This window comes from Engraulis encrasicolus, chromosome 20 (assembly GCF_034702125.1).
Source record: "Engraulis encrasicolus isolate BLACKSEA-1 chromosome 20, IST_EnEncr_1.0, whole genome shotgun sequence".
NCBI classification, from domain to species: Eukaryota; Metazoa; Chordata; class Actinopteri; order Clupeiformes; family Engraulidae; genus Engraulis; species Engraulis encrasicolus.
The window spans coordinates 40453631-40478747 of record NC_085876.1 but is presented as its reverse complement, the minus strand read 5'-3'; the positions used below and the strand labels follow the sequence as shown (position 1 = coordinate 40478747).

Here is a 25117-nt window from a genome sequence, read left to right as displayed (position 1 = left end):
TAGACCTACATGCTATAGGTTACTGAAGGCACGCACAAGGTGTGTGTGTCTGTGTGCGTAGACCTGTGCGGGCGTGCACACATGTTTTTTTTTGGGGGGGCACTTGAGGTTTAGTGCCCAGGGCATCACATTGCCTTAATCCGGCCCTGGTGAGACATAGAGACCGACCGATCGATCGGCCGATTTTTGCTATTTTTTAATGAATCGGCATCGGCCGATTTTCTCATTTGGTTGCGCCGATTTTAAGGTCGAGGTCACGTGCTTAAAATTAATGAAAAACGAACGAAATAACAGTCGAGTGGCTCCCCCAGCTGTGATCCTGCCCCCATAGTTCACTTCAGGGAGCCGTTCAAAAGAACCGGCTCCGTGAACGTCACACCTCTCTATCAGGCACACCTCTCTCACGGTAGGGACACATACACGCGAATTTGCGAACTTTGCCATTCATTCCTATGAGACAGGCGAAGGCAAGCGATGGCGAGGCGAAGGCAAGCGATGGCAAGCGAACAGGAGCGAAGCGAAGCGAAATTATTAAAGAAAGTTTAATGTTATGCAAATGAGGAGCGAATTCGCCTGCCACGGCCCAATCAAATCAACAACATAACTGTTCCATTCCATTTGATTCGCCGCGACTACCTGATGACGGTTGAATTTCGCCTCTCTTCGCTTCGCCTTGCTTCGCCTCCTATGTGTCCCTACCGTCAGGCACATCAGCGGGCAGCTACTGGGAGCCCTAATACTGGTGGTAACCAGTGTGAAGTTTACCTCTAAAAATACAATAGGAAGTTAAAATCTAAGCGAAATTTTATCAAAAAAGGATGCAAATCTGACATGTGATTGACTTTCACCCCATGTCTATTTGTTTTCAACGGCAATGGAGTTGAAATCAAAGTTGCTAGTGGTGTGTGACCACGAGTGCCTTTTACCATAGCCTTCCTACAGCTGCTTATATAGGCTACACTCCAAACTGAATAGCGGTTAGCGTTAGCGATTGCTTAGCACTTTTATTTGTGACTTTAACCCACAGTTGGAATAGTATCATGCTATACTGTAAGCATGTTGCGCATAAGTGACATTATTTTTGATAGCTTTGTGAATCCATCCTGTAAAATTGCCTCTGCTGTGGCTATAGCAAGTTAGCTAAACATGCTAGGTTACGACAGAACTTGCTCATTTAAACTGAGGTAGGCACAGAGAGGAGAGCTGCCTTTATTTACATCGCTGCCTGCGTGCATGTGAGATAGAGGCACTTGATCTGATTGGATCAGCACGAGTTTCACATTGACCCATGAAGTGCAGGGGAAGTAGTGCTGGCTATAATAAGAATTAAATACAAATTAAACAGCTTATAAACATGCACTGATTGATTGTAGGCAACAATAAAATAACAAGATAATAATAAATAACAGTTAATAATAAGCTTAATTATTAACCATGTACATGTGGATAATTCATACAAGTGTATTACACTGACACAATAATATTTATGCAATTTGTGTTACCTTTTCTTACATTGCCTCTTGAAAATATTGGAAATAAATCATGGGCCATCAGACAGCTTTTGCCTCCCTTGTGTATTTGTTACATTGAACCGGTCATCTCACAGCTAATGTGCGGCCCGGCCCCTTGTTTATTTTCATGTATTTTCTTCACTAAAAAAGTTTGGACAGCCCTGACCTACATAATATTTCTACTAGGCCTATCTATATGAATATTAAGGGTGTAAATAGAACATATGTTACTTTTAATTAATAAAATACATATGTTATGGATAAATAAATGAAAAAGAATATTGTTTATATACCGGTATATTTTTAGCATGCCAATTAAGGATAATATGATGGCATATCGGCCCCAAAAATCGGCCCAAAAAATCGGCTGGTCACATCGGCCATCGGCTGACTCTGACCTCTAAATATCGGCATCGGCATCGGCCATAGAAAAACCCATATCGGTCGGTCTCTAGTGAGACATGGTGATGAGAAACAGCAGCTGCCTGATAACCCAGAGAGATTTGATGAGTATCTCTGTCTACTGGGCTCTGAGGGCTTTAACTCAGGGACACACCGCTGGGATGTGGAGGTTGGGGACAACACATGGTATGTGGGTGTGATGGCAGAGTCTCACCAGAGGAAGGGAGACTACATATCCTTGATCAGGCGGTGGTGTGTGGGTTATAATAATGGTAAATATGGAGCGTATGCCCCACCACAGTCCCCCACTCTCCTCACAGTGAAGAAGAAACCCCAGAGGATCAGAGTGCAGCTGGACATGGGAGGAGGAAAGCTGGCATTCTCTGACCCCGATAATAACACACATTTACACACCTTCACACACACGTTCAATGAGAGAATGTTTCCATATTTTAATACTGGTTGTAAAGTATGTCCTCTGAGGATGCTACCAGTGAAGACCTCGATAAGAGTAGAGCAGCACAGATAGAGCTCTCTCTCTCTCTCTCTCTCTGTGTGTGTGTGTGTGTGTGTGTGTGTGTGTCTGTGTCTGTGTCTGTGTCTGTGTCTGTGTGTGTGTGTGTGTGTGTGTGTGTGTTTACATTAACGACCACTCGTTAAAATCATCTGCTGATCTTCTGATCATGCAGATGATATGAATTCCTAAAATGGGGATTTGTCTCCTTTATGAAATATGTCATCAGGTAAACTTAGCGTCAACATTTGAAACAAAATTGTGTGAGCACGTTCATGTTAGTGTTTGTATGAGGATATGTGTGCATCTACACGCATGCACGTTCACTATTTGTTGATGTAAGACTTGTGTTGATATTGTCATGCTGTGTCATGTTATAGGCCTTTATATTATAATATAATATATATTATAAATTATAATTGCTGTACACAATGGCATAATGATCTGGGCCACCAATAGAGGGTCAGACATTAGTGAAAACTTACAGGGCAAGTTGACCATTTTTTATTACAAGAATGTATTTGATTCTGAAAAACATTTTTTTTGGTTAAAATTACACTTTGTCTTTAATTTCTGATTGCATCTTTCATTATGATAAATGTATAATGAAACAGAATACAAAACTGGGGCTCAACCACTACACCAAAGAGCCAGGCTCATTTGCATGTTGCATGATGTTTCTGTTGTACTTTGTGTATTTGAAAAGGAAAAATACAGTATTTTGATCATGCATACATTTTCTGTTTTGTATTTTGTATCTTATTTATAACACTTTACTGTTGGGTATTTTGTATTGTATTTGGAAATAGCCTACATTTAGTTGTATCTTTGCCCATCCCTGCCCAAAAGTTGTGCTTATGCTGACAGCGGGGAAACATAATTGTTTTCGTCACAGAGGTGGGGTATCAGTGAAGCACGACGAGGACGTGAGCAAGAGGAGAGGACGGGAGGTCAGATCAAAATGAGTCATGACCACTTGTAGGGTGAGCTGTAACCAAAGACCTGTAACCTGTAAGCTGTCCTGTCCGCAAAGAAAGTCACTACCACCTGTATCCAGCAGAGGGCAGCAGCAGAGAGAGAAAGGAAACTCCCATATGTCATGTCATAATGTCTGTAATAGGCTTTTATTGGTGAGTCCATCAGTCAGTCAATCAATCAATTTTATATCACATTATCATACTACATAACTGTCAATAAATGTGCTAAAAAGTAAAGAAAGAATACAGGAGAAAAATGATATTGTAGAAAGTATAGTGTAGATGGTAGATATGTGACTATGACCAAAGGCAGATGAAAAATTAGGCTGTTTTTAATTTGTTTTTGAAAACATGATACTGTTGGGGCCGTTATAATTTGGACAAGGAGCTGATGCAGCATTTGGCAGCATGAGATGAGCCTTTCCCTGTCTCTTTCCCTCTGCTGCCAACCCAGCTGAGTGTGAGTGTGTGTGTGTGTGTGTGTGTGTGTGTCTGTGTGTGTGTGTGTGTGTGTGTGTGTGTGTGTGTGTGTGTGTGTGTGTTTACATTAACGACCACTCGTTAAAATCATCTGCTGATCTTCTGATCATGCAGATGATATGAATTCCTAAAATGGGGATTTGTCTCCTTTATGAAATATGTCATCAGGTAAACTTAGCGTCAACATTTCAAACAAAATTGTGTGAGCACGTTCATGTTAGTGTTTGTATGAGGATATGTGTGCATCTACACGCATGCACGTTCACTATTTGTTGATGTAAGACTTGTGTTGATATTGTCATGCTGTGTCATGTTATAGGCCTTTATATTATAATATAATATATATTATAAATTATAATTGCTGTACACAATGGCATAATGATCTGGGCCACCAATAGAGGGTCAGACATTAGTGAAAACTTACAGGGCAAGTTGACCATTTTTTTATTACAAGAATGTATTTGATTCTGAAAAACATTTTTTTTGGTTAAAATTACACTTTGTCTTTAATTTCTGATTGCATCTTTCATTATGATAAATGTATAATGAAACAGAATACAAAACTGGGGCTCAACCACTACACCAAAGAGCCAGGCTCATTTGCATGTTGCATGATGTTTCTGTTGTACTTTGTGTATTTGAAAAGGCAAAATACAGTATTTTGATCATTCATACAGTTACTGTTTTGTATTTTGTATCTTATTTATAACACTTTACTGTTGGGTATTTTGTATTGTATTTGGAAATAGCCTACATTTAGTTGTATCTTTGCCCATCCCTGCCCAAAAGTTGTGCTTATGCTGACAGCGGGGAAACATAATTGTTTTCGTCACAGAGGTGGGGTATCAGTGAAGCACGACGAGGACGTGAGCAAGAGGAGAGGACGGGAGGTCAGATCAAAATGAGTCATGACCACTTGTAGGGTGAGCTGTAACCAAAGACCTGTAACCTGTAAGCTGTCCTGTCCGCAAAGAAAGTCACTACCACCTGTATCCAGCAGAGGGCAGCAGCAGAGAGAGAAAGGAAACTCCCATATGTCATGTCATAATGTCTGTAATAGGCTTTTATTGGTGAGTCCATCAGTCAGTCAATCAATCAATTTTATATCACATTATCATACTACATAACTGTCAATAAATGTGCTAAAAAGTAAAGAAAGAATACAGGAGAAAAATGATATTGTAGAAAGTATAGTGTAGATGGTAGATATGTGGCTATGACAAAAGGCAGATGAAAAATGAGGCTGTTGTTAATTTCTTTTTAAAAACATGATACTGTCGGGGCCGTTATAATTTGGACAAGGAGCTGATGCAGCATTTGGCAGCATGAGATGAGCCTTTCCCTGTCTCTTTCCCTCTGCTGCCAACCCAGCTGAGTGTGTGTGTGTGTGTGTGTGTGTGTGTGTGTGTGTGTGTGTGTGTGTGTGTGTGTGTGTGTGTGTGTGTGTGTGTGTGTTTACATTAACGACCACTCGTTAAAATCATCTGCTGATCTTCTGATCATGCAGATGATATGAATTCCTAAAATGGGGATTTGTCTCCTTTATGAAATATGTCATCAGGTAAACTTAGCGTCAACATTTGAAACAAAAGTGTGTGAGCACGTTCATGTTAGTGTTTGTATGAGGATATGTGTGCATCTACACGCATGCACGTTCACTATTTGTTGATGTAAGACTTGTGTTGATATTGTCATGCTGTGTCATGTTATAGGCCTTTATATTATAATATAATATATATTATAAATTATAATTGCTGTACACAATGGCATAATGATCTGGGCCACCAATAGAGGGTCAGACATTAGTGAAAACTTACAGGGCAAGTTGACCATTTTTTTATTACAAGAATGTATTTGATTCTGAAAAACATTTTTTTTGGTTAAAATTACACTTTGTCTTTAATTTCTGATTGCATCTTTCATTATGATAAATGTATAATGAAACAGAATACAAAACTGGGGCTCAACCACTACACCAAAGAGCCAGGCTCATTTGCATGTTGCATGATGTTTCTGTTGTACTTTGTGTATTTGAAAAGGAAAAATACAGTATTTTGATCATGCATACATTTTCTGTTTTGTATTTTGTATCTTATTTATAACACTTTACTGTTGGGTATTTTGTATTGTATTTGGAAATAGCCTACATTTAGTTGTATCTTTGCCCATCCCTGCCCAAAAGTTGTGCTTATGCTGACAGCGGGGAAACATAATTGTTTTCGTCACAGAGGTGGGGTATCAGTGAAGCACGACGAGGACGTGAGCAAGAGGAGAGGACGGGAGGTCAGATCAAAATGAGTCATGACCACTTGTAGGGTGAGCTGTAACCAAAGACCTGTAACCTGTAAGCTGTCCTGTCCGCAAAGAAAGTCACTACCACCTGTATCCAGCAGAGGGCAGCAGCAGAGAGAGAAAGGAAACTCCCATATGTCATGTCATAATGTCTGTAATAGGCTTTTATTGGTGAGTCCATCAGTCAGTCAATCAATCAATTTTATATCACATTATCATACTACATAACTGTCAATAAATGTGCTAAAAAGTAAAGAAAGAATACAGGAGAAAAATGATATTGTAGAAAGTATAGTGTAGATGGTAGATATGTGGCTATGACCAAAGGCAGATGAAAAATGAGGCTGTTGTTAATTTCTTTTTAAAAACATGATACTGTCGGGGCCGTTATAATTTGGACAAGGAGCTGATGCAGCATTTGGCAGCATGAGATGAGCCTTTCCCTGTCTCTTTCCCTCTGCTGCCAACCCAGCTGAGTGTGTGTGTGTGTGTGTGTGTGTGTGTGTGTGTGTGTGTGTGTGATAGTTATTTCTCAGAAAAAGATAAAATAAATAAAAAATAAACATTTTAAAACATTTTAACACACCATGCGTGAGGTGTGGAGGGACAGGTGGAGAGGAGGAGCTGAAGAGGGGAGCATACACACACACACGTGAGTGAGTTGTTGGCCAACCAGTCCATGGGCGCGTGACCTCGGAGGCGGTCTGCATACTCTTGCAGACGGGGATAAGCAACTGTGGGGGTTGCAAGGTCTGTCTGCAATCGCATTCATCCCGCGATAGTTTGGCACCATGTGACATGTCACCTTCTCACACCAAAACCTTCTATTTTCAAAGATCTATACGTGACTGTAGCAAAGGGGAGTAGAGAGTCCCAGCTGGGACTAGAACCCAGACCTTCTGGAGTAGTAAACTGGGGCTCTGACCGCTACACCAAAGAGCCAGGCTCGTTGGCATGTTAGTCAGAACACACCCACAACCCCAGTGATGGTCACTCCATCACACTGCCTTCCCCTCCGGGAAGCACACCCGTGCGCGTCACACACTCATGGTGTACCTCACGCATCTGCCCATCATGCTTCTCCCATCCAGTGTGCCCCGTCATCAATGCTTCACCCATCACTGGGGTACCTCACACCAGGGTCACCAATCCTGGGGGTCCCTCACATGGAATTACGGCTCACACACAATGGGTACGCTTCCGATGGCATCACGGTACCATCCCACTTCTGACACCATTTGTAGCGAAGGGGAGTAGAGAGTCCCAGCTGGGACTCGAACCCAGACCTTCTGGAGTAGTAAACTGGGGCTCTGACCGCTATACCAAAGAGCCAGGCTCATTGGCATGTTAGTCAGAACACACCCACAACCCTAGTGATGGTCACTCCATCACAGTGACATTAAGACAGTGTTTTCAACTATGGAGAATAATTAATAAAAACATAACTAGTCAATATTTTCTTTGAAACTTTTTTTTTTCTCACAATTTTAGAAATATAATATATCATAAATCATAAAGTCATGAATATCTATAGGTTTAATACCTTATAACTCATGTAGCTCAGTCATGTATTATTTCTTGTTGTGAAAATCCCCAGAAATTTGGGATGTCAAAATGGGGTCTCGAGACAAAAATGTTTGGAAACTTTAAGGAGATTAAGGAGACAAAAACGTTAATCAGTTGCTTTGAAGGATTTGCTAATGTTACTGACATACAGTACGTTAGCTTGACTGTTTCCTGCAGTGGAATTACCTTAGACAGTACAGTGCCTCCTGCTTCAAGTTCTGCCTGTGTGAGTCCCTCCCTCTTCCCCTCTCCCTTGCCCTCCTTTGGGAATGAGGAAGTGAAGGCTGAGGTACAGAGAGCAGCTCACAGACCTACCCCGTAACGCTTGAACAGGTATGTGACACTTTTTACTTAAATAGAAGATATTTTCCTTTCGTTTAATGGCTTGCAGAATGAATGGAGGATGTTTTTGTTAATACATTGACAGTTAAAACTTTGATATTGTTTCTTATTCCACCAAATCAAAAGTGAAAGTAAACGGGCTGCAACAGGTGTCAAGAGCCAGTGTATTAAAAGTACTTTAAACTTTGACAATTATGGAATTTTCTTGCACTGTTTTGGTTCAAATGTTGCAATTTAATACTTTGGAAAGGAAACTAGTCCTCATTTTATGAATTCATTTCATGTGCATGATCAACTGGTAACATGCTTTCATGTAGTGGTCATTAGTTGTACGACAAGACACACACACTCGCGCGCACGCAAACAGAACTGACCAAGGCTGTGAATTATTAATTGGGCAGTGACCTGCAGTGATCTCTCATGCATGATTGGAATAGGTATCCATGGCTATGTTTTACTGTTTTAATTTGTATAGGAGAAAATGGCATCAAAGTTCGAAGAAGATCTTACCTGTCCTGTTTGCTGTGACATCTACAAGGATCCTGTCATACTGACGTGTTCTCACAGTGTGTGTAAGGCCTGTCTGCAGAAGTTCTGGGAGACAAAGGGATCTAGAGAATGTCCCTACTGCAGAAGGAAATGCTCAAAGGGTTTTTTTCCACCCAACATGGCGTTAAGGAACTTGTGTGAGACCTTCCTACAGGAGAGGAGTCAGAGAGCTTCAGCAGGGTCTGGGGTGCTCTGCAGTCTGCACAGTGAGAAACTGAAGCTCTTCTGTCTGGAGGATAAAGAAACAGTGTGCTGGGTCTGTCGAGACTCAGTGAAACACAACAATCACAACATTAGACCCATAGATGAAGCAGCACCTGAACGCAAGGTGAGAAATTATTCATATTGTTACATGGTGTTGTAACCTAACCCCTGTAACCATTTAGCAAATGGGTAACACTACCAAATAAGGGGCCATAATTAACAGTAAAGTAGTTACAACATAATACCTAAGTAAGGGTTAATAATCATTACTTAATGCCACATTAGACACATATTTCTTGTTATTAATGCATTAGCAAGCAGTTACTTAACTGTTAGATAACTATTACTTTGTGTTACAAGTTAATAGCATATTATTATTTAACTAATAGATAAGTAAGGACACAGTTAATAGTTAAGTAGCTATCAGGTCGTACTTAACTAAGGACCAAAATTAACACTTACTTAATACAAAAGTAAGGCATAACTAATGGTTAATTAATCAATAGATATTGGTGTTTGGGACCCTTATAATAGAGTTGGCTGAGCATACCTAATAGTTAATTAATTAATCTACTGTGACATCTAGTTTTCATTCGTTCAAATCACTATAATAGTTGCAACAGGAGCGATTATATAGCAAGGACTGGACGTACACTTGTCAATGATGGTGGGTTGATGAGATGTAATTTTTTCATGTACCATTTACTAATTTTAATGGTAAAAATCCTACAACAAATGCAGAACATTATGAAGAGTAATAGTTTTGAAGCAAAACTAAACCATTCCTTTGTCATAATTAAGTTAATGTTTGAGAATATTAGCTCCAAGAAGTGCAGTGCATGATGGGTACGCAATCTACAGACAACAATATTTCGGTATTATTTAATCATTAGATTAGGTACAGTTAATAGTTAAGTAGCTATTAGGTCATACTTAACTAAGGACCTTAATTAACACTTACTTAATACAAAAGCAAGGCATATCTAATGATTAAATAATACCGAAATATTGCGTACCCATCATGCACTGCTCTTCTTGGAGCTAATATTCTCAAACATTAACCTAATTATCACAGAGGAATGGTTTAGTCTCGCTTCAAAACTATTACTCTTCATAATGTTCTGCATTTATTGCAGGGTTTTTACCATTAAAACTAAGAAGTGCATGAAAAAATTACATCTCATCACCCCACCATCATTGAGAAGTGTACGTCTAATCCTTGCTATATAATGGCTCCTGTTGCCACTATTACAGTGATTTGAACGACTGAAAACTAGATGTCACAGTAGATTAGTTAATTAACTATTAGGTATGCTCAGCCAACTCTATTATAAGGGTCCCAAACACCAATGTCTATCGATTAATTAACCATTAGTTATCCGCAGCCAACTCTAATACAAGGGTCCCAAACAACAATATCTATCTATTAATTAACCATTAGTTATCCTCAGCCAACTCTAATATAAGGGTCCCAAAACCCAATATTTAAGTATTAATTAACCATTAGTTATGCCTTACTTTTGTATTATGTAAGTGTTAATTTTGGTCCTTATTTAAGTATGACCTGATAGCTACTTAACTATTAACCTTGCCCTTACTTATCTATTAGTTAAATAATAATATGCTATTAACTTGTAACACAAGATAATAGTTATCTAATAGTTAAGTAACTGCTTACTAATGTTCAACATATGCATGTATAACAATTAGGCTAATATGTGTCTAATGTGCCATTAAGTAATGATTATTAACCCTTACTTAAGTATTAGGTTGTAGCTACTTTACTGTTAATTATGGCCCCTTATTTGGAAGTGTTACCAGCAAATGTTATTTTGACATTATGTTGTGACCTAAAGCAGTGTTTGTTCATTTCAGGATGAGCTCAAGATCAAACTGCATCCCTTAAAGGAGAGACTGAAGACATACAAAGAAGTTAAACTCCTCTTTGATAAAACAGCAGCTCACATTAAGGTGAGACATGAATCAGTACATTAAGCAAGAATTGTCATATTGATTTGAGGGTTACAGATAAACTTTAGCTGACTAATTGTTATCACATTTCCTTTATGTGTCTTGTATTAAATGTTTCTGATATGTTTGTTTGTAGACTCAAGTTCATAACACAGAGGGGCAGATCAAGGAGGAGTTTGAGAAGCTTCACCAGTTTCTACGAGATGAAGAGGTAGCCAGGATAGCTGCACTGAGGGAGGAAGAGGAGCAGAAGAGTCAGATGATGAAGGAGAAGATAGAGAAGCTGAGCAGAGATATCTCATCTCTTTCAGAATCAGTCAAAGTCATAGAAGAGGAGATGGAAGCTGATGATGTCACATTCCTGCAGGTAGGTTACACTCCGTCTAGGCAATGACATTATTGTGCCTTCGCCTTTTCACTCTTTGTTTATCCATCAGTTACTGGTGAACAGAGTTGTTAGTAAAAAGTAAATAGCTTCACAGATAGCTTCACAGATAGCTTCACAGATAGCTTCACAGATAGCTTCACAGACTGAGATAGCTTCACAGCATAATACATACCCGGTAATACATATGTGTGCATGTGTGTATCTTTGTCATTACTTGTTTACACAAGTATGTGGCACAGTGTGTTGAAAAGCATGGTCATGATGAATGCAATTCACAAAATGAATAAAATAAATAAATGCAAAACAAGGTGGTTTTAACAATATTCTATTTCTTTCCAGAACTACAAGAGTACAGTGAAAAGGTGAGTGATGTGCCTCCTGTCTCTCTCTTGTCTGTGGTTCTGAACCCAAACCCACAGCAGCACTGACTCCTGAATGTTATTCCAGAGCCCAGTGCACACTGCAGAATCCAGAGAAGCTTTCAGGAGCTCTGATCAATGTGGCAAAGCACCTGGGCAACTTGAAGTTCAGAGTCTGGGAGAAAATGCAGGAGATTGTTCAATTCAGTAAGTAGTACACACACACACACACACACACACACACACACACACGCACGCGCACACACACACACACACACACACACACACACACACACACACACACACACACACACACACACACGCACATCCAAACACATCTCCACTCTACATGCACTCTACACCATTTGTTACCCGGATAAACTTGCTGAAATCCACATTGGTGTCATGGTACAGAGGAAAAATCAAGTGTTTTTCGGTTCACATCGCAAACCAACTTTCTGGTCCCACACGCTCAGACTTTCAGTTCGACATTAGGTGCAGAAAGGGGCAACGTCACAGGTCTTTGTCGTCCTGAACGTGCCTTTAGTGTTAAGCTTCTGTGTGTTTTCTTCCTCTCTGCAGCTCCTGTTACTCTGGACCCCAACACTGCACACCCACAACTGATCATGTCTGAGGATCTGACCAGTGTGAGGTTTGGTGATGAGAGACAGCAGCTTCCTGGTAATCCAGAGAGATTTGATTTGGGTGCCTGTCTCCTGGGCTCTGAGGGCTTTAACTCAGGGACACACTGTTGGGATGTGGAGGTTGGGAACAACACATTCTGGGATGTGGGTGTGGTGGCAGAGTCTCTCCAGAGGAAGGGAGACTTCACATCCTTGAGTGGACAGTGGTGTGTGTTTTATTATAATGGTAAATATGGAGTACATGCCCCACCTGAGCCCTCCACTCTCCTCACAGTGAAGCATAAACCCCAGAGGATCAGAGTGCTGCTGGACTGGGACAGAGGAAAGCTGTCATTCTCTGACCCCGATAATAACACACATTTACACAGCTTCAAACACACTTTCACAGAGAGATTGTTTCCATATGTTGCTACTGGTTGTAATGTCTGTTCTCTGAGGATGCTACCAGTGAAGACCTCTATAAAAGTAGAGCAGCAAAAATTAACAAATTGAGCTGTGTATGTGCGTGCATGCATGCGTGCAAGGGTGCATGCGTGTGTGCATTCATATGACTGTGTACACACATATGCATATGTGCACCTTTTCTTGCATATGTGTGTATGTGTGTGTGCGTGTGCACTGATGTAAGACATGTGCTGTGCTATTGTCATATTGTACTGTATGTTAGAGTCCTTTTTAATTGTCCATAATGTCATAACAGTCAAGACCACCAATCCAGGGTCAGGAAGCAGTGAAGCCTTACAGGCCAAATTGACATTTTAATGGCATGAATTTATTTGACTTTGTGTTAAAACTGTGTCTAAATTACACTTTGTCTTTAATTTCTCTTTCTAATGGTGTATAATAGTGGTGTGTGTGTGTGTGTGTGTGTGTGTGTGTGTGTGTGTGTGTGTGTGTGTGTGTGTGTGTGTGTGTGTGTGTGTGTGTGTGTGTGTGTGTGTGTGTGTGTGTGTGTGCGTGTGTGCGTGTGTGCATGTCCTCTGGGAGCATCTACTGTCTCCAACCTGCTGCTCTCCTCATTGAGGTGTGAAGAACTGACTCCACACATTAACATTAGTCTAAACAGTACTAGTGGTCCCCCTCATTGTATTAAAAGGTTTGGGTAACGCCTTTAGGGAAATCATTGCACCGTTTAATCCTTTGTTGAACTTTTGACAAAGCATCTTCATATTCACATATACAATGTGTTAACAGTGCTTTTAATAAAACATACTATTTGCTTTCAAACTCTTGCTATTGTCATTCTGTATTTCCTTGAAACAAGCAATTGGAGGCCATTCACTCAACCAAAACAAATTCTCCAGTATGGGTCTCTGCATAGATTTGATACATTCATTCATTTTCGGTATAAGCAAGGCATTTTTTGTAAAGGTGTGTTGAATCCGTACAGATTGAGAAAGCATTGATAGTAGTTTGAAATAGAATAAAATAAAAATAAACCCTAATGGAAGTCCCATGTTTGAAGGCATAGTAAGTTTTGTGTGTGGCCTAGGGATGCAAGGCAAAGTTTTACTCAATATCTCACAAAAGCACAATTCAAAGGACATTTTCTCATTTAATAGTAATGTTGAATGGGTAAAAGTCCCCCCTAAAAAGCGGGAATTATTTTCCCCACGGAGGTGGGGCATCAGTGAAACTTGAGGACGCAAGCAAGAGGAGAGGACAGGAGGTCAGATAATGACTTTTTGGGTGAGCTGTAACCTCCTGCCTGCAAAGTAAGTCAGTAGGCCTACCGCGTGAATCCAGTAGAGGGCAGCAGTAGACAGAGAAAGGAATCTCCAATCATATCAATGTTACAACGTGTCTTTAATGGCCTTTTCATTGGCAAGGCAATCAATCAATCAATCAATCAATCAATCAATCAATCAATCAATCAATTTTATTTGTATATTAAATTATCATACATAACTGTCAATCAATGTGCTAAAAAGTGAAGAAAGAAGAGAAAAGAAAACTAGTTAGAAGCACAGGTAAGTTCTACCTGCATGGCGTTTCCTGACGCACCTACGACGGTGCCGACGGGGTAACTGCAGGGTCATCAGCCGGTAGCCACCCCATATCATTGATGTTTCGCTCCATTAATCCCGGAACATCTAAGGGTGGTGGAGCAACAGCAGGGATGTCTCTCTGACTGCCCTAAAACACAATTTCACATCATAATTTCAAAATGTAATGTGTTACAGTCTTTGTGTTCATAAAGTCACTGTGTTAAATCCAGTTGGCTAGAATTCTCTCTAGAATTCAACTGGAGCAAGTGCACACCCCTGCTGCTGGGGAGTTGGGTCACTGTCCAACCTCTGCATCTCCCTCAGCAATGCGTGTGGGGGAGGGATGGGTTTAAGATACTGAGGCTGTTTTTAGGAGCGGACGTTTACGTGCAAAACAATTGGGATGGGCTGTTGGACTAAAGCTAGGTTCTCACACGTCGCTGCTAGTTACTCGCTTAGCGAATGAAGTCAATAGAATGTCAATGTGTTCCAGCGAGGCGAGTAGGCGAGTACTGTACAAGTGATGTGATGGGCGGATCCCGAGTTTAAAATATTTTAACTTCGAGCGAGGCGAGTAACCAATTGGAATGCAGAGTTCGGTACTTCTCGCCTGTACATTGGCAGTTAAAGCCGCGGGAACTTTCAGCGAACGTTCCATGAGAGAGTGGCGAGCAGGCGAGCAAGCGAGAAACAGGAAATAGCAGTGTTGTGTGTGAACCTAGCTGAAGTCAAGGGGCGGCTGCACAAATGGAGGTGGATCCTGCTGCAGTTGTCATACAGAGGGCGGTGTCTGGTGATAAACAATCTTGCTGCCTCTATGCTCTGGCACAGGGTGACTGTCCTTCACCCCCCTGCAGAACTCATTAGGCAGATTCAGAAATAATTTGTTCACTTTTTTTTGGGACGGGTACCACTGGCTTGCTCCGGGGATGCTACGTTTGCCTGGGGGCCAGGGCAGGGCTCTAAATTAACTTTTTCCACCACCAGCCAATTTGGCTAGTAGACATTTTTTCTTACTAGCCAAATGGAAGGTCAACTAGCCATTTTTTTCTCACCAAAATAAACCATGCGTTAATTATGTTCCTTTTAATTATTTTATTAAACTAGGCTATGTCCTCAACACAGATAAACAATATAAATATTATACTCAATATAATTCAGTCTATTCTATAATTATTTAGTAATTATATTTTTATTACCTGCATTTCATTATTTTTCATTCCATTTCCATATACTGCACAGACAGCCAAACACTAGCCTATTACCTCACACACCATCACCCAAACCTCATATACAGTATAGGCCTACAACTCACACAAACACAGCATGCCTTCAACACTAATGTCCCACACATACCAGACTTTCAATATAGCCAAACACACACACACAACCAAACACTGCAAAACCTCATATCCCCTACACAGCATCACTTCACACACATTGGGTTAAATACCATGGACAATGCACAGAAGACAGGTGAAGGGGAGAAGAGATGAAGGGAGGAGAAGGAGACGGAGACACCCGTGCGCGCGCGCGCGCACGCACACACACACCTACACAGTGCGTGAATGATGTCTGCATTGTGTGTTTATGCTGCTGCTGCGTGACACCTTCAAGTTCCTCCAGGTCAAATTCATATTAGCTTTACTTACGATGCGCTTGGAATGACAATTACCGTTATGCTATGTCAACTAGATATCCAATAACACCACGGAGACCATGCTTACTTTGTTACTTTCGTCGCTAGTTTTTGTTATCTTTTTTTCACTTACTTGTGTCATACCCGTGCAGGGTCTTTGCGATGGCGTGGGCGTTATTAGGAAACGACAACTCCATCGTTTGTAGTTGCGAGGACCTCGCAAATATCAGACGGCTTCTGACGGCAACGACACTGTTTTGACAGACAGCTGTTCTAACTCCTGTCCCTCCACTCACGCGCGCCGTTTTCGCTCCACCAATACTCTATTTCACTGTCACAACGCTGCTATTACTTGCATTCATCGACACATAACCGTGCTTTAACCACTGCCACATTATTTTTCATCAGACCAAAACCTACAAAACCAAAGTAATCCGCGCTAGTCCGCTCATTGAACATATTTTATCAACACTAGTTCCAGCGCGCGGGTATCAAACACGCAGCCAATGGATGTGAGGCTGCCTTATTGTGATTAACGGTCAGCCAATGGGTGTGAGCTACATCATGACGGTAGGACTAATGTTCATGGGTAATGTAGGCGACGTTTTGACGTTCATCAGACGGGCGCTACAGATCTATGCGTGCAGCTGTTTAACATTCAGTCGGGCGCGCGCTACCGGACAATTTGGCTAGTGGATGATTTTTTCTACCAGCCAAAATGATTTTTCACCCGCATTTGGCGTGTTGGCGTGCGTTAATTTAGAGCCCTGGGCCAGGGTCTGATTCAGGTGGACTCAAAGATCCTGGCACTATGTTTACAATCACTGCAGACACTACTGTATGCTGCAGAGAGCGCACCATGGACTAAGTTTGGATTATCAATACGTAGGAAGGCTGGAGGGGGACAGCTGGATAAACATATTGTGCTGATGTACTGTGACAGTGGGCAGAGCAGGTTGAGAACCTGCTCTTCCTTCTATTTCTCAGTGTTTAAAGCTCTTGGTCGTTTCAGCATGTCGCAGGGGGGTGGCGCGGTGGTGCTGAGCATTATGGGGTGGACCATTGTTTCATAACAGGTTCCTGGGGGAACAGAAGGGATTCTCAAAGTTCTTAATTGATCAGTTCATGGGGCTTGGGATTTCAAGGGTAAGGGACTTACTGGACCCTGTGACGGGAGGGTGGAGAACTGTGGGGCCCCTGGCACAACAACTAGGGTTAAGATCCTTGAGGAACCTTGACAAATTTGCCTGGGCACTTGAAGGTGTCTATTGAGTCTTCTCTATCCAAGGGTATGGTGTCAGAGACTGTGGGGTTTCCTGATTTTAAAATATCACCGAATGTAACTGAGGAAGGGGTCCAAGAAAATGCATTACTGACATGGACAGGGTACACTGGGGTGGGTTTTTGCACTGTGGGGAAAAAGGTGCTCTATCAAATGTGTGTGAAGGTTGCTCATCAGTCCCAATTGAACAGGCGGCCTGATACAAAGTGGAGGGCATTCTTTGATACCAGCCAATCAATGTCGCCATCCTGGAGGATGCTATACAAATCTCCCATCCCCAAACGGTCGGCGATCTTCAGTGGCGTATATCAGTAACGTGCGGTCAACTTTATGGCTGGTGAGGCACTGACTTTTCCAATATCAGATTTTCAAATATATAATACTACAGCTACAGTATAAGTACATTTTAGTAAATTTACCAAATAGGCCTACCTAAGTTTCATATGTCATAGCTTTCTTAACATAAGGTAGGCCTACAAAATAAAACATGCTGCATTTCCGTAGAGAAAATGTTATTAGATCTCTCTCTCTCACACACACACACACACACACACACACACACACACACACACACACACACACACACACACACACACACACACACACACACACACAGGATTCAAACAGTGGTCTCACATAAACCACACAGCAGCAATGTGGACAAAAGCATCACGGCAGAGAGAGCTGGAGAGCAGAGCAGAGGAGAGGAGAGGAGAGGAGAGGAGAGGAGAGGAGAGGAGAGAGGAGGAGAGGGGAGAGGAGAGGAGAGGAGATTAGAGGAGATGGGAAAAGAGAGGAGAGGAGAGGAGAGGAGAGGAGAGGAGAGGAGAGGAGAGGAGAGGAGAGGAGAGGAGAAGAGAGAAGAGGAGAGGAGATGGGAGAGGAGAGGAAAGGAAAGGAAAGGAAAGGGAAGGGAAGGAAAGGAGAGGAGAGGAGAGGAGAGGAGAGGAGAGGAGGAGGGGAGAGTAGTGAAGAGTGTAGCTCCTTCACAGCCCACTGCTCTCACACACACAGGATTCAAACAGTGGTCTCACATAAACCACATCAGGGCGGATGCTCAATGAAAGACACACACATACACAGGATTCAAAACATGGTGTCATATAGACCGCTGAGCACCACGGCGAACAAACTGGTGTGATAGCTTTTGTGATAAGCACCGGATTCTCGTGCAAATGTAGGCCTACATCTACTTGTACGAGGCTACGGCAAACGATGGGGGACAAAGGTGTGGCAGGAAGCGAATGTCAACATTTAAACAGAGATTACTACACAAGCTTCGATATGGTCACCAAATATTTTGGGACTGTCATTTATGTTATGCCTACACTTTGGAATTAGATCAGAGTCTTGTAGTTAGGCTACACGGGTATATTTGATTTACCTCAACGCCCTGTACTTTACAAACAGTTACAGGGCACATGAGAATCCTGTTCAGATCACAAAAGCTACCACCACACCAGACAGAATCACGGCGGATTCTTTCCCTCCCCATGGGTCTCACAAACACAGGCTTCACACACATAGGAAACACTGATCTTACCTTTCACTCGTACATCAGGTCCATGCGCCGCTCTTTTCCTTCACTTTTGGCGTTGCGCATGCTAACATTACTTTAGCCGGCGCTGTTCATCCAAAGCCACATCTATTCGAGACGCCCCAAACGTCCAAAGCAATTTGGCATTGAATATGAATATGATTAGCCGCAGGGATTTGTTTCGTGAGGCTCCTTAGTCCTTAGTAAATTGTTAAGTCGTGAAATCCCATGCGAATGTTCTTCCACACATTCTCGCCGGTTGCAAACAAGACACAGGGGAAACAAAAAAATAGTTTCTGTTGTACCGCTCACTTTGAAATGATCGGGTAGTTGACCGGTCACCTGCAGCAAACCCTTCAGCTCTGTCGGTCCTCCATTCTTTATCACATATTTTCCCCTTGGAAATCCAACTTTGAGAATGGTCTTAGTTTCGTTATGAAATCCACTTGTAGCAGTCAAAGTGAACAAGCTAGCCAACAACACCGACTGACTGTATTGTGAACTTCAGATTCGCTATGACGTAACTGGCCAGCAAGGCTCAACGCCAGAAGGAGTCTGCGGCCAGGCTACTGCTGGCCTCACCACTGTATATTTCAGTGGGCGTTCAGAGTAAAGAAATGATAATCACACGTAGAAAATAGTAAAAAAAAATATCAGGAAATGAGGGCACACCATACATACTTCTATTAAATGTATTAAAATGTTTAATACAATATTACCACGTTGCATTCACAGAACGAGCAAAATGGCGCATGCGCTCAAGCCTGTTAACGAGAGATTGCGCAATCCGGGGGTGAGGCAAGTTCAGAGTTGCCCCAAATTCAGCGTATTCGGAGGAATTTGACATGAAATGGGCAAATATTACGATTTTGGCCACAAAAATGATTGAAAACGAGTGAAACAGTTTAAACACTGCTTAAATGGTAGTTATGGTGCAGATGCTCGAAAACAATAGCTGTTATTGTAACTATTATTCACATTTACTGCATCTCATCATAATCATCTGGGGCTGGTGAGGCCGTGCCTCCCCTGCCGTATTGGAGTGCACGTGCCTGGCGTATATTACATTGTGCCATACCTACGAAGGTTTTTGTTGCAAGGGTGGGGGGTGAGGGCTCCAATCTCTGTACATTGTGTAATGCAGTGACGTGCACTGGGATTTATGGCTGGTGAGGCAACTTTTTCAATATCAGATTTTCAAATAAATAATTGCCAAATAGGCCTACCGACAAGTTCCATATGTCATAGCAGCTTTCTTAACATAAGGTAGGCCTACATATTTTGACATAAGCTTACTGCATTTCCGCAGAGAAAATGCTATTAGATCTCTCTCTCTCTCACACACACACACACACACACACACACACACACACACACACACACACACACACACACACACACACACACACACACACAGGATTCAAACAGTGGTCTCACATAAACCACACAGCACCAATGGACAGCAGAGCAGAGGAGAGGAGAGTAGTGGCGAGGAGAGGAGAGAAGAGGAGAGGAGAGAAGGGGAGGGGAGAGGAGAGGAGGAGAGAAGAGGAGAGAGGAGATGAGAGAGGAGGAGAGGGGAGAAGAGATGAGAGGAGAAAGGAGGAGGAGTGGAGAGGAGGAGGAGAGGAGCTCAAGGAGAGGAGAGGAGAGGGAGAGGAGAAGAGAGAAGAGGAGAGGAGATGGGAAAAGAGAGGACAGGAGAGGAGATGGGAAAAGAGAGGAGAGGGGGAGAGGAAAGGAGAGAAGAGAGGAGAGGGGGAGAGGAGAGGAGAGGAGAGGAGAGGAGAGGAGAGGAGAGGAGAAAAGGAGGGGAGAAGAGGAGGGTAGGTGAGGGGAGAGTAGTGGAGAGTGTAAGCTCCTTCACAGCCCACTGCTCTCACACACACACACACACACACACACACACACACACACACACACACACAGTATTCAAACAGTGATCTCACATAAACCACACAGCAGCAGCAATGTAGACTGAGCATCACGGCGGATGCTCAAGACACACAGGATTCAAAACATGGTGTCATATAGACCACTGAGCACCACGGCGAACAAACCGGTGTGATAGCTTTTGTCATACGAACTGGACTCTCGTGCAAATATAGGCCTACATCTACTTGTACGAGGCTACAGCAAGCGATGTGGGGCAAAGGTGTGGCAGGAAGCGAATGTCAACGTAAACAGATATTACACACGCTTCGATATGGTCACCAAATATTTTGGGACTGTCATTTCTGTTATGCCTACACCTTGGAATTCAATCAGAGTCTTGTAGTTACACGGGTATATTTGATTTACCTCAACGGTACCCTGTACTCAACTTTACAAACAGTTACCGGGCACATGAGAATCCGGTGCCCATCACAAGAGCTACCACACTGGACAGAATCACGGCGGATTCTCTACCTCCCCACGGGTCTCACAAACACAGGCTTCACACACATAGGAAATTTGTCTTACCTGAACTCGTGCATCAGGTCCATGCGCCGCTCTTTTCCTTCACTTTAGCGTTGTGCATGCTAACGTTACTTTAGCCGGTGCTGTTCATCCAAAGCCCCAAACGTCGCCCCAAACGTCCAAAGCAATTTGGCATTGAATATGAGTAGCCGCGAGGATTTGTGTTTCGTGAGGCTCCTTAGTCCTTAGTAAATTGTTAAGTCGTAAAATCCCATGCGAATGGTCTTCCACACATTCTCGCCGGTTGCAAACAAGACACAGGGGAAACAACAATATTTTCTGCAGTGTTGTACCACTCACTTTGAAATGATCGGGTAGTTATTCTGACCGGTCACCTGAGTAGCAAACCCTTCAGCTCTGTCGGTCCTCCATTCTTTATCACATATTTTCCCCTTGGAAATCCAACTTTGAGAATGCTCTTAGTTTCATTATGAAATCCACTTGTAGCAGTCAACGTGAACAAGCTAGCCAACAACACCGACTGACTGTATTGTGAATTTCAGATTCGCTATGACGTAACTGGCCAGCAAGACTCAACGCCAGAAGGAGTCTGCGGCCAGGCTACTGCTGGCCTCACCACTGTATATTTCAGTGGGCGTTCAGAGTAAAGAAATGATAATCACACGTAGAAAATAGTAAAAAAAAAATATATCAGGAAATGAGGGCACACCATACATACTTCTATTAAATGTATAAAAACGTTTAATACAATATTACCAGGTTGCATTCACAGAACGAGCAAAATGGCGCATGCGCTCAAGCCTGTTAACGAGGGATTGCGCAATCCGGGGGTGAGGCAAATTCAGAGTTGCCCCAAATTCACCGTATTCGGAGGAATTTGACATGAAATGGGCAAATATTACGATTTTGGCCACAAAAATGACTGAAAACGAGTGAAACAGTTTAAACACTGCTTAAATGGTAGTTATGGTGCAGATGCTCGAAAACAATAGCTGTTATTGTAACTATTATTCACATTTACTGCATCTCATCATAATCATCTGGGGCTGGTGAGGCCATGCCTCCCCTGCCGTATTGGAGTGCACGTGCCTGGTGTAATGTGCTGGCAACGGTGTACCATGTTTTATCAGAATGTGACAAATTCAAACTGATGTTTGACCTGCTCACAAGAGTGTGCGATACATTTGGTGTCATTTTTTCTAAATAAATGTTCATTTTTGGAATTAGGTACGCTAACAGAAACAAATATGTATGCGCCTGTTTGCGCCTGCACCTAAATTTCCTCATAGGCCAGTGGGGGGGGGGGGGGGGCCTGACCCCCCCAGAGCTGCCCCTCAGAAACAAGTCCTGCCTTGTGTCTTGTATTGATAGAATAAATGCAGGGGGTGATTTTTTTTTTTTTTTTTAAGTATCATTAGGTATGTAACTTGCCCTGTTCATGTTACTCTGAGTCCTGGCGAGGGAGCGCACTCTGTAGTCATCTAGGCCTAACTGTCACAGCATCATCATGCAACGTGAAGTGTGTTATTCTTTTGTTGGACGTAGTAAAATCATTCCCAGGGTTAACCAGGCACGTTTCGACAGGCAAGCTTTATTGTCAAAGTCATTCAAATTTATAGGAAATGAGTTTTGTTGGCTCCAATGTATTTTGTTTCATTTCTAAATAAATGTAGACTACGATGGATAGAACAATGATATGATTTCAAAGGGTAAAATTATTTATGTAGCCTCTTACTGCAGATGGGGTCGCCGGCGGGCCTATTCACTATTTGCTGAAAGTACTCAACTACATCATAACAACATTGCTATGACAGTAACAAGAGCCTTAAGTAACAGATTAAGGCATAGCCATTACAATTTTGGTGACAATGAGGTTAACATAGGCTCCACGCTAAGGTGTGAACCATGAGATAAAAATGAAGAGAAAATAAATGCCATTGCTACTACAGTAGCTTTACAATGAGTCTCATTGTGAAGCTACTGTACCAATGCCATTTATTTTTCTCTCTTGAAAAACTCTAACCCCTGACCCCAGCACCGGCATCACTGCTATAGATGTTGGTTAATGCCCAACAGGTTGCTGCCATTGTGCAACATATGCGCCTAGGCACCAGTACATCTCCAGTCAGTGATTGGCCTATTACTTTAACAATATTTCAATAACACAGTTGCAGAGTAACCAATTCATATGAAATACAATGATTTTCGGGACGGTTCCGGGACAGTTGTGAAAAAGTTAATTTCAATCCCTGTTTAGAGAGAAGAAGAATGTGGGAGAGAAAAAAAGTGAGAAACGTGAAAACAGTGAGATGTCAGATCTGTTCTTCACCCTAAAATTAATTAGAATTAATTAGAATTACAATTAAACGCCAGGAAATTGCATCTAAAAAACACAACATTGTCCCGGTTTTTATGGTCTGTCCGGGTAAATTCCTTGACTGTCCCGATTTTGTATAATGCACAGCTTCATATTACCCCATTGAAATAAAGACTCATCATGATTCGTGCTCGCGCAGTGTGTCCAGGTTTTCTACCACTGAAGTGTGGCAACCCTAATGTTATGTAATAATCTCCTCAGTGTGATTGGGGGCAGCCATCAGCTTAAACACTGGCATATTGTTTTCCTTCCTGCCCTAAAACTTCTATTTGCAACTTGATCCCATCTACAGTGATATTAGAGAGAGAAAACTGTAAATCCATTCCTATGAGGGATTTGGTAGTGACCAACATGTTTCTGCTTGTCTGAGTCCCTCCTTCTCCCTCTGCGTCCCCTTTGGGAATGAGGAAGAAAAGGCTTGAGCACAGGGCAGTACAGGTAGCCTATGTGAACAGGTACGTGACACTTTGTTTTGATTAAACAAAAGTTATTTTTCTTGTGTTGAACTATGTACAGAATGAATTGATGTTATTGTTTAAACATTTTTAGACGTAAAACTTTGAGACTGTTTGTTATTCAACCAAATCAAAAATGAAAGTAAATGAGGTGCAAGAGATGTCGAGTGCTGGTCAGAGGCATCCCCAGACCTTTTTTACAGGGGCACGCGGCTGGGTATTTATTTGCTATTCCCCAGTATGTGTTTCACAAAAAAACAACAACCTTGCTACCTTGAAACAAAGCTCAGGATTAGTATACAGAGTAATTTACAGAATGCGCACAAAATAGCACATATGCACGCACTACTCGCATGATCTCTCGGTGCCCTACTGTGCCCCTGTATAGCATTAGATCTGCTGACACCCCTGGTGCTGGCGTTTCCCGAGTACTAAAACTTTTTAAAATTGTGTAGTGACCTTGCACTGTTTTGGTTCACATGTTCAAGCTAAGATTATCTGATGTCATATTTTGAGAAAGACACAAGTCCCAATTTTATGAATTCATATAATTATCTGCTTGATTGACACATCCATACACATGCACATGTGTGCATGGCCCGCACGCGCACACACACACACCCATACACGATGAGACGAATCACCTCTGTCACATCACATCAGTAATGTTATGTCAGCAGTCCCACACGCACGCATACACATACGCACGCGTGCTGCACGCTTGAGGGCCGCTAGGGGGGGGAAAGTGGTACAGATTCTAAGGGCCCAAGCACTGATAGGGGCCCTTAAGGGGGCCCAGGCACTGAGAGGGGCCCTTAAGGGGGCCCAAAATTCGAATCTTTCATGGGGCCCAACATTTCTGGCAGCGCCCCTGCGCGTGCACACACACACACACACACACACGCACACACACACACACACACACACACACACACACACACACACACCCTGAATCTCAAATGGCGCACTTGTGCACTTCGGGCACTATGTTTCAGTGCATAAGTAACATGCCATACGCACTGAAACATGGACACTGAAGTGCACCATTTGAGATCCAGCATTCTCTCTCTCTCTCTCTCTGAAGCTACAACTGCAGACAAACTGCCCTACAACACCTGAGTAGTGTAGACAGTGAGTGACCAGCAGTGACCTCTCATAAAGTGAATCTAATGGAATACAGGCTACCATGACAATGGTTTTCTGTTTTATCTTGTAAAGG

The 25117-nt window shown here is 42.3% G+C and overlaps 1 protein-coding gene and 1 pseudogene across 1 annotated transcript in view; both read left to right on the top strand.

The window, feature by feature from the left end:
• The window catches only part of LOC134436037 (zinc-binding protein A33-like), a 52283-nt pseudogene extending 49841 nt beyond the window's left edge, over nt 1-2442 (top strand).
• Nucleotides 2443-8020: 5578 nt separating this feature from the next.
• LOC134436036 (E3 ubiquitin-protein ligase TRIM39-like) overlaps nt 8021-25117 on the top strand; it is a 20446-nt gene continuing 3349 nt past the window's right edge. The window contains exons 1-4 of the mRNA XM_063185066.1: nt 8021-8075; nt 8560-8961; nt 10713-10808; nt 10945-11175. Coding sequence (XP_063041136.1) covers nt 8566-8961; nt 10713-10808; nt 10945-11175 — 723 coding nt within the window. The 5' untranslated portion in view covers nt 8021-8075; nt 8560-8565. The remainder of the gene's footprint in view (nt 8076-8559; nt 8962-10712; nt 10809-10944; nt 11176-25117) is intronic.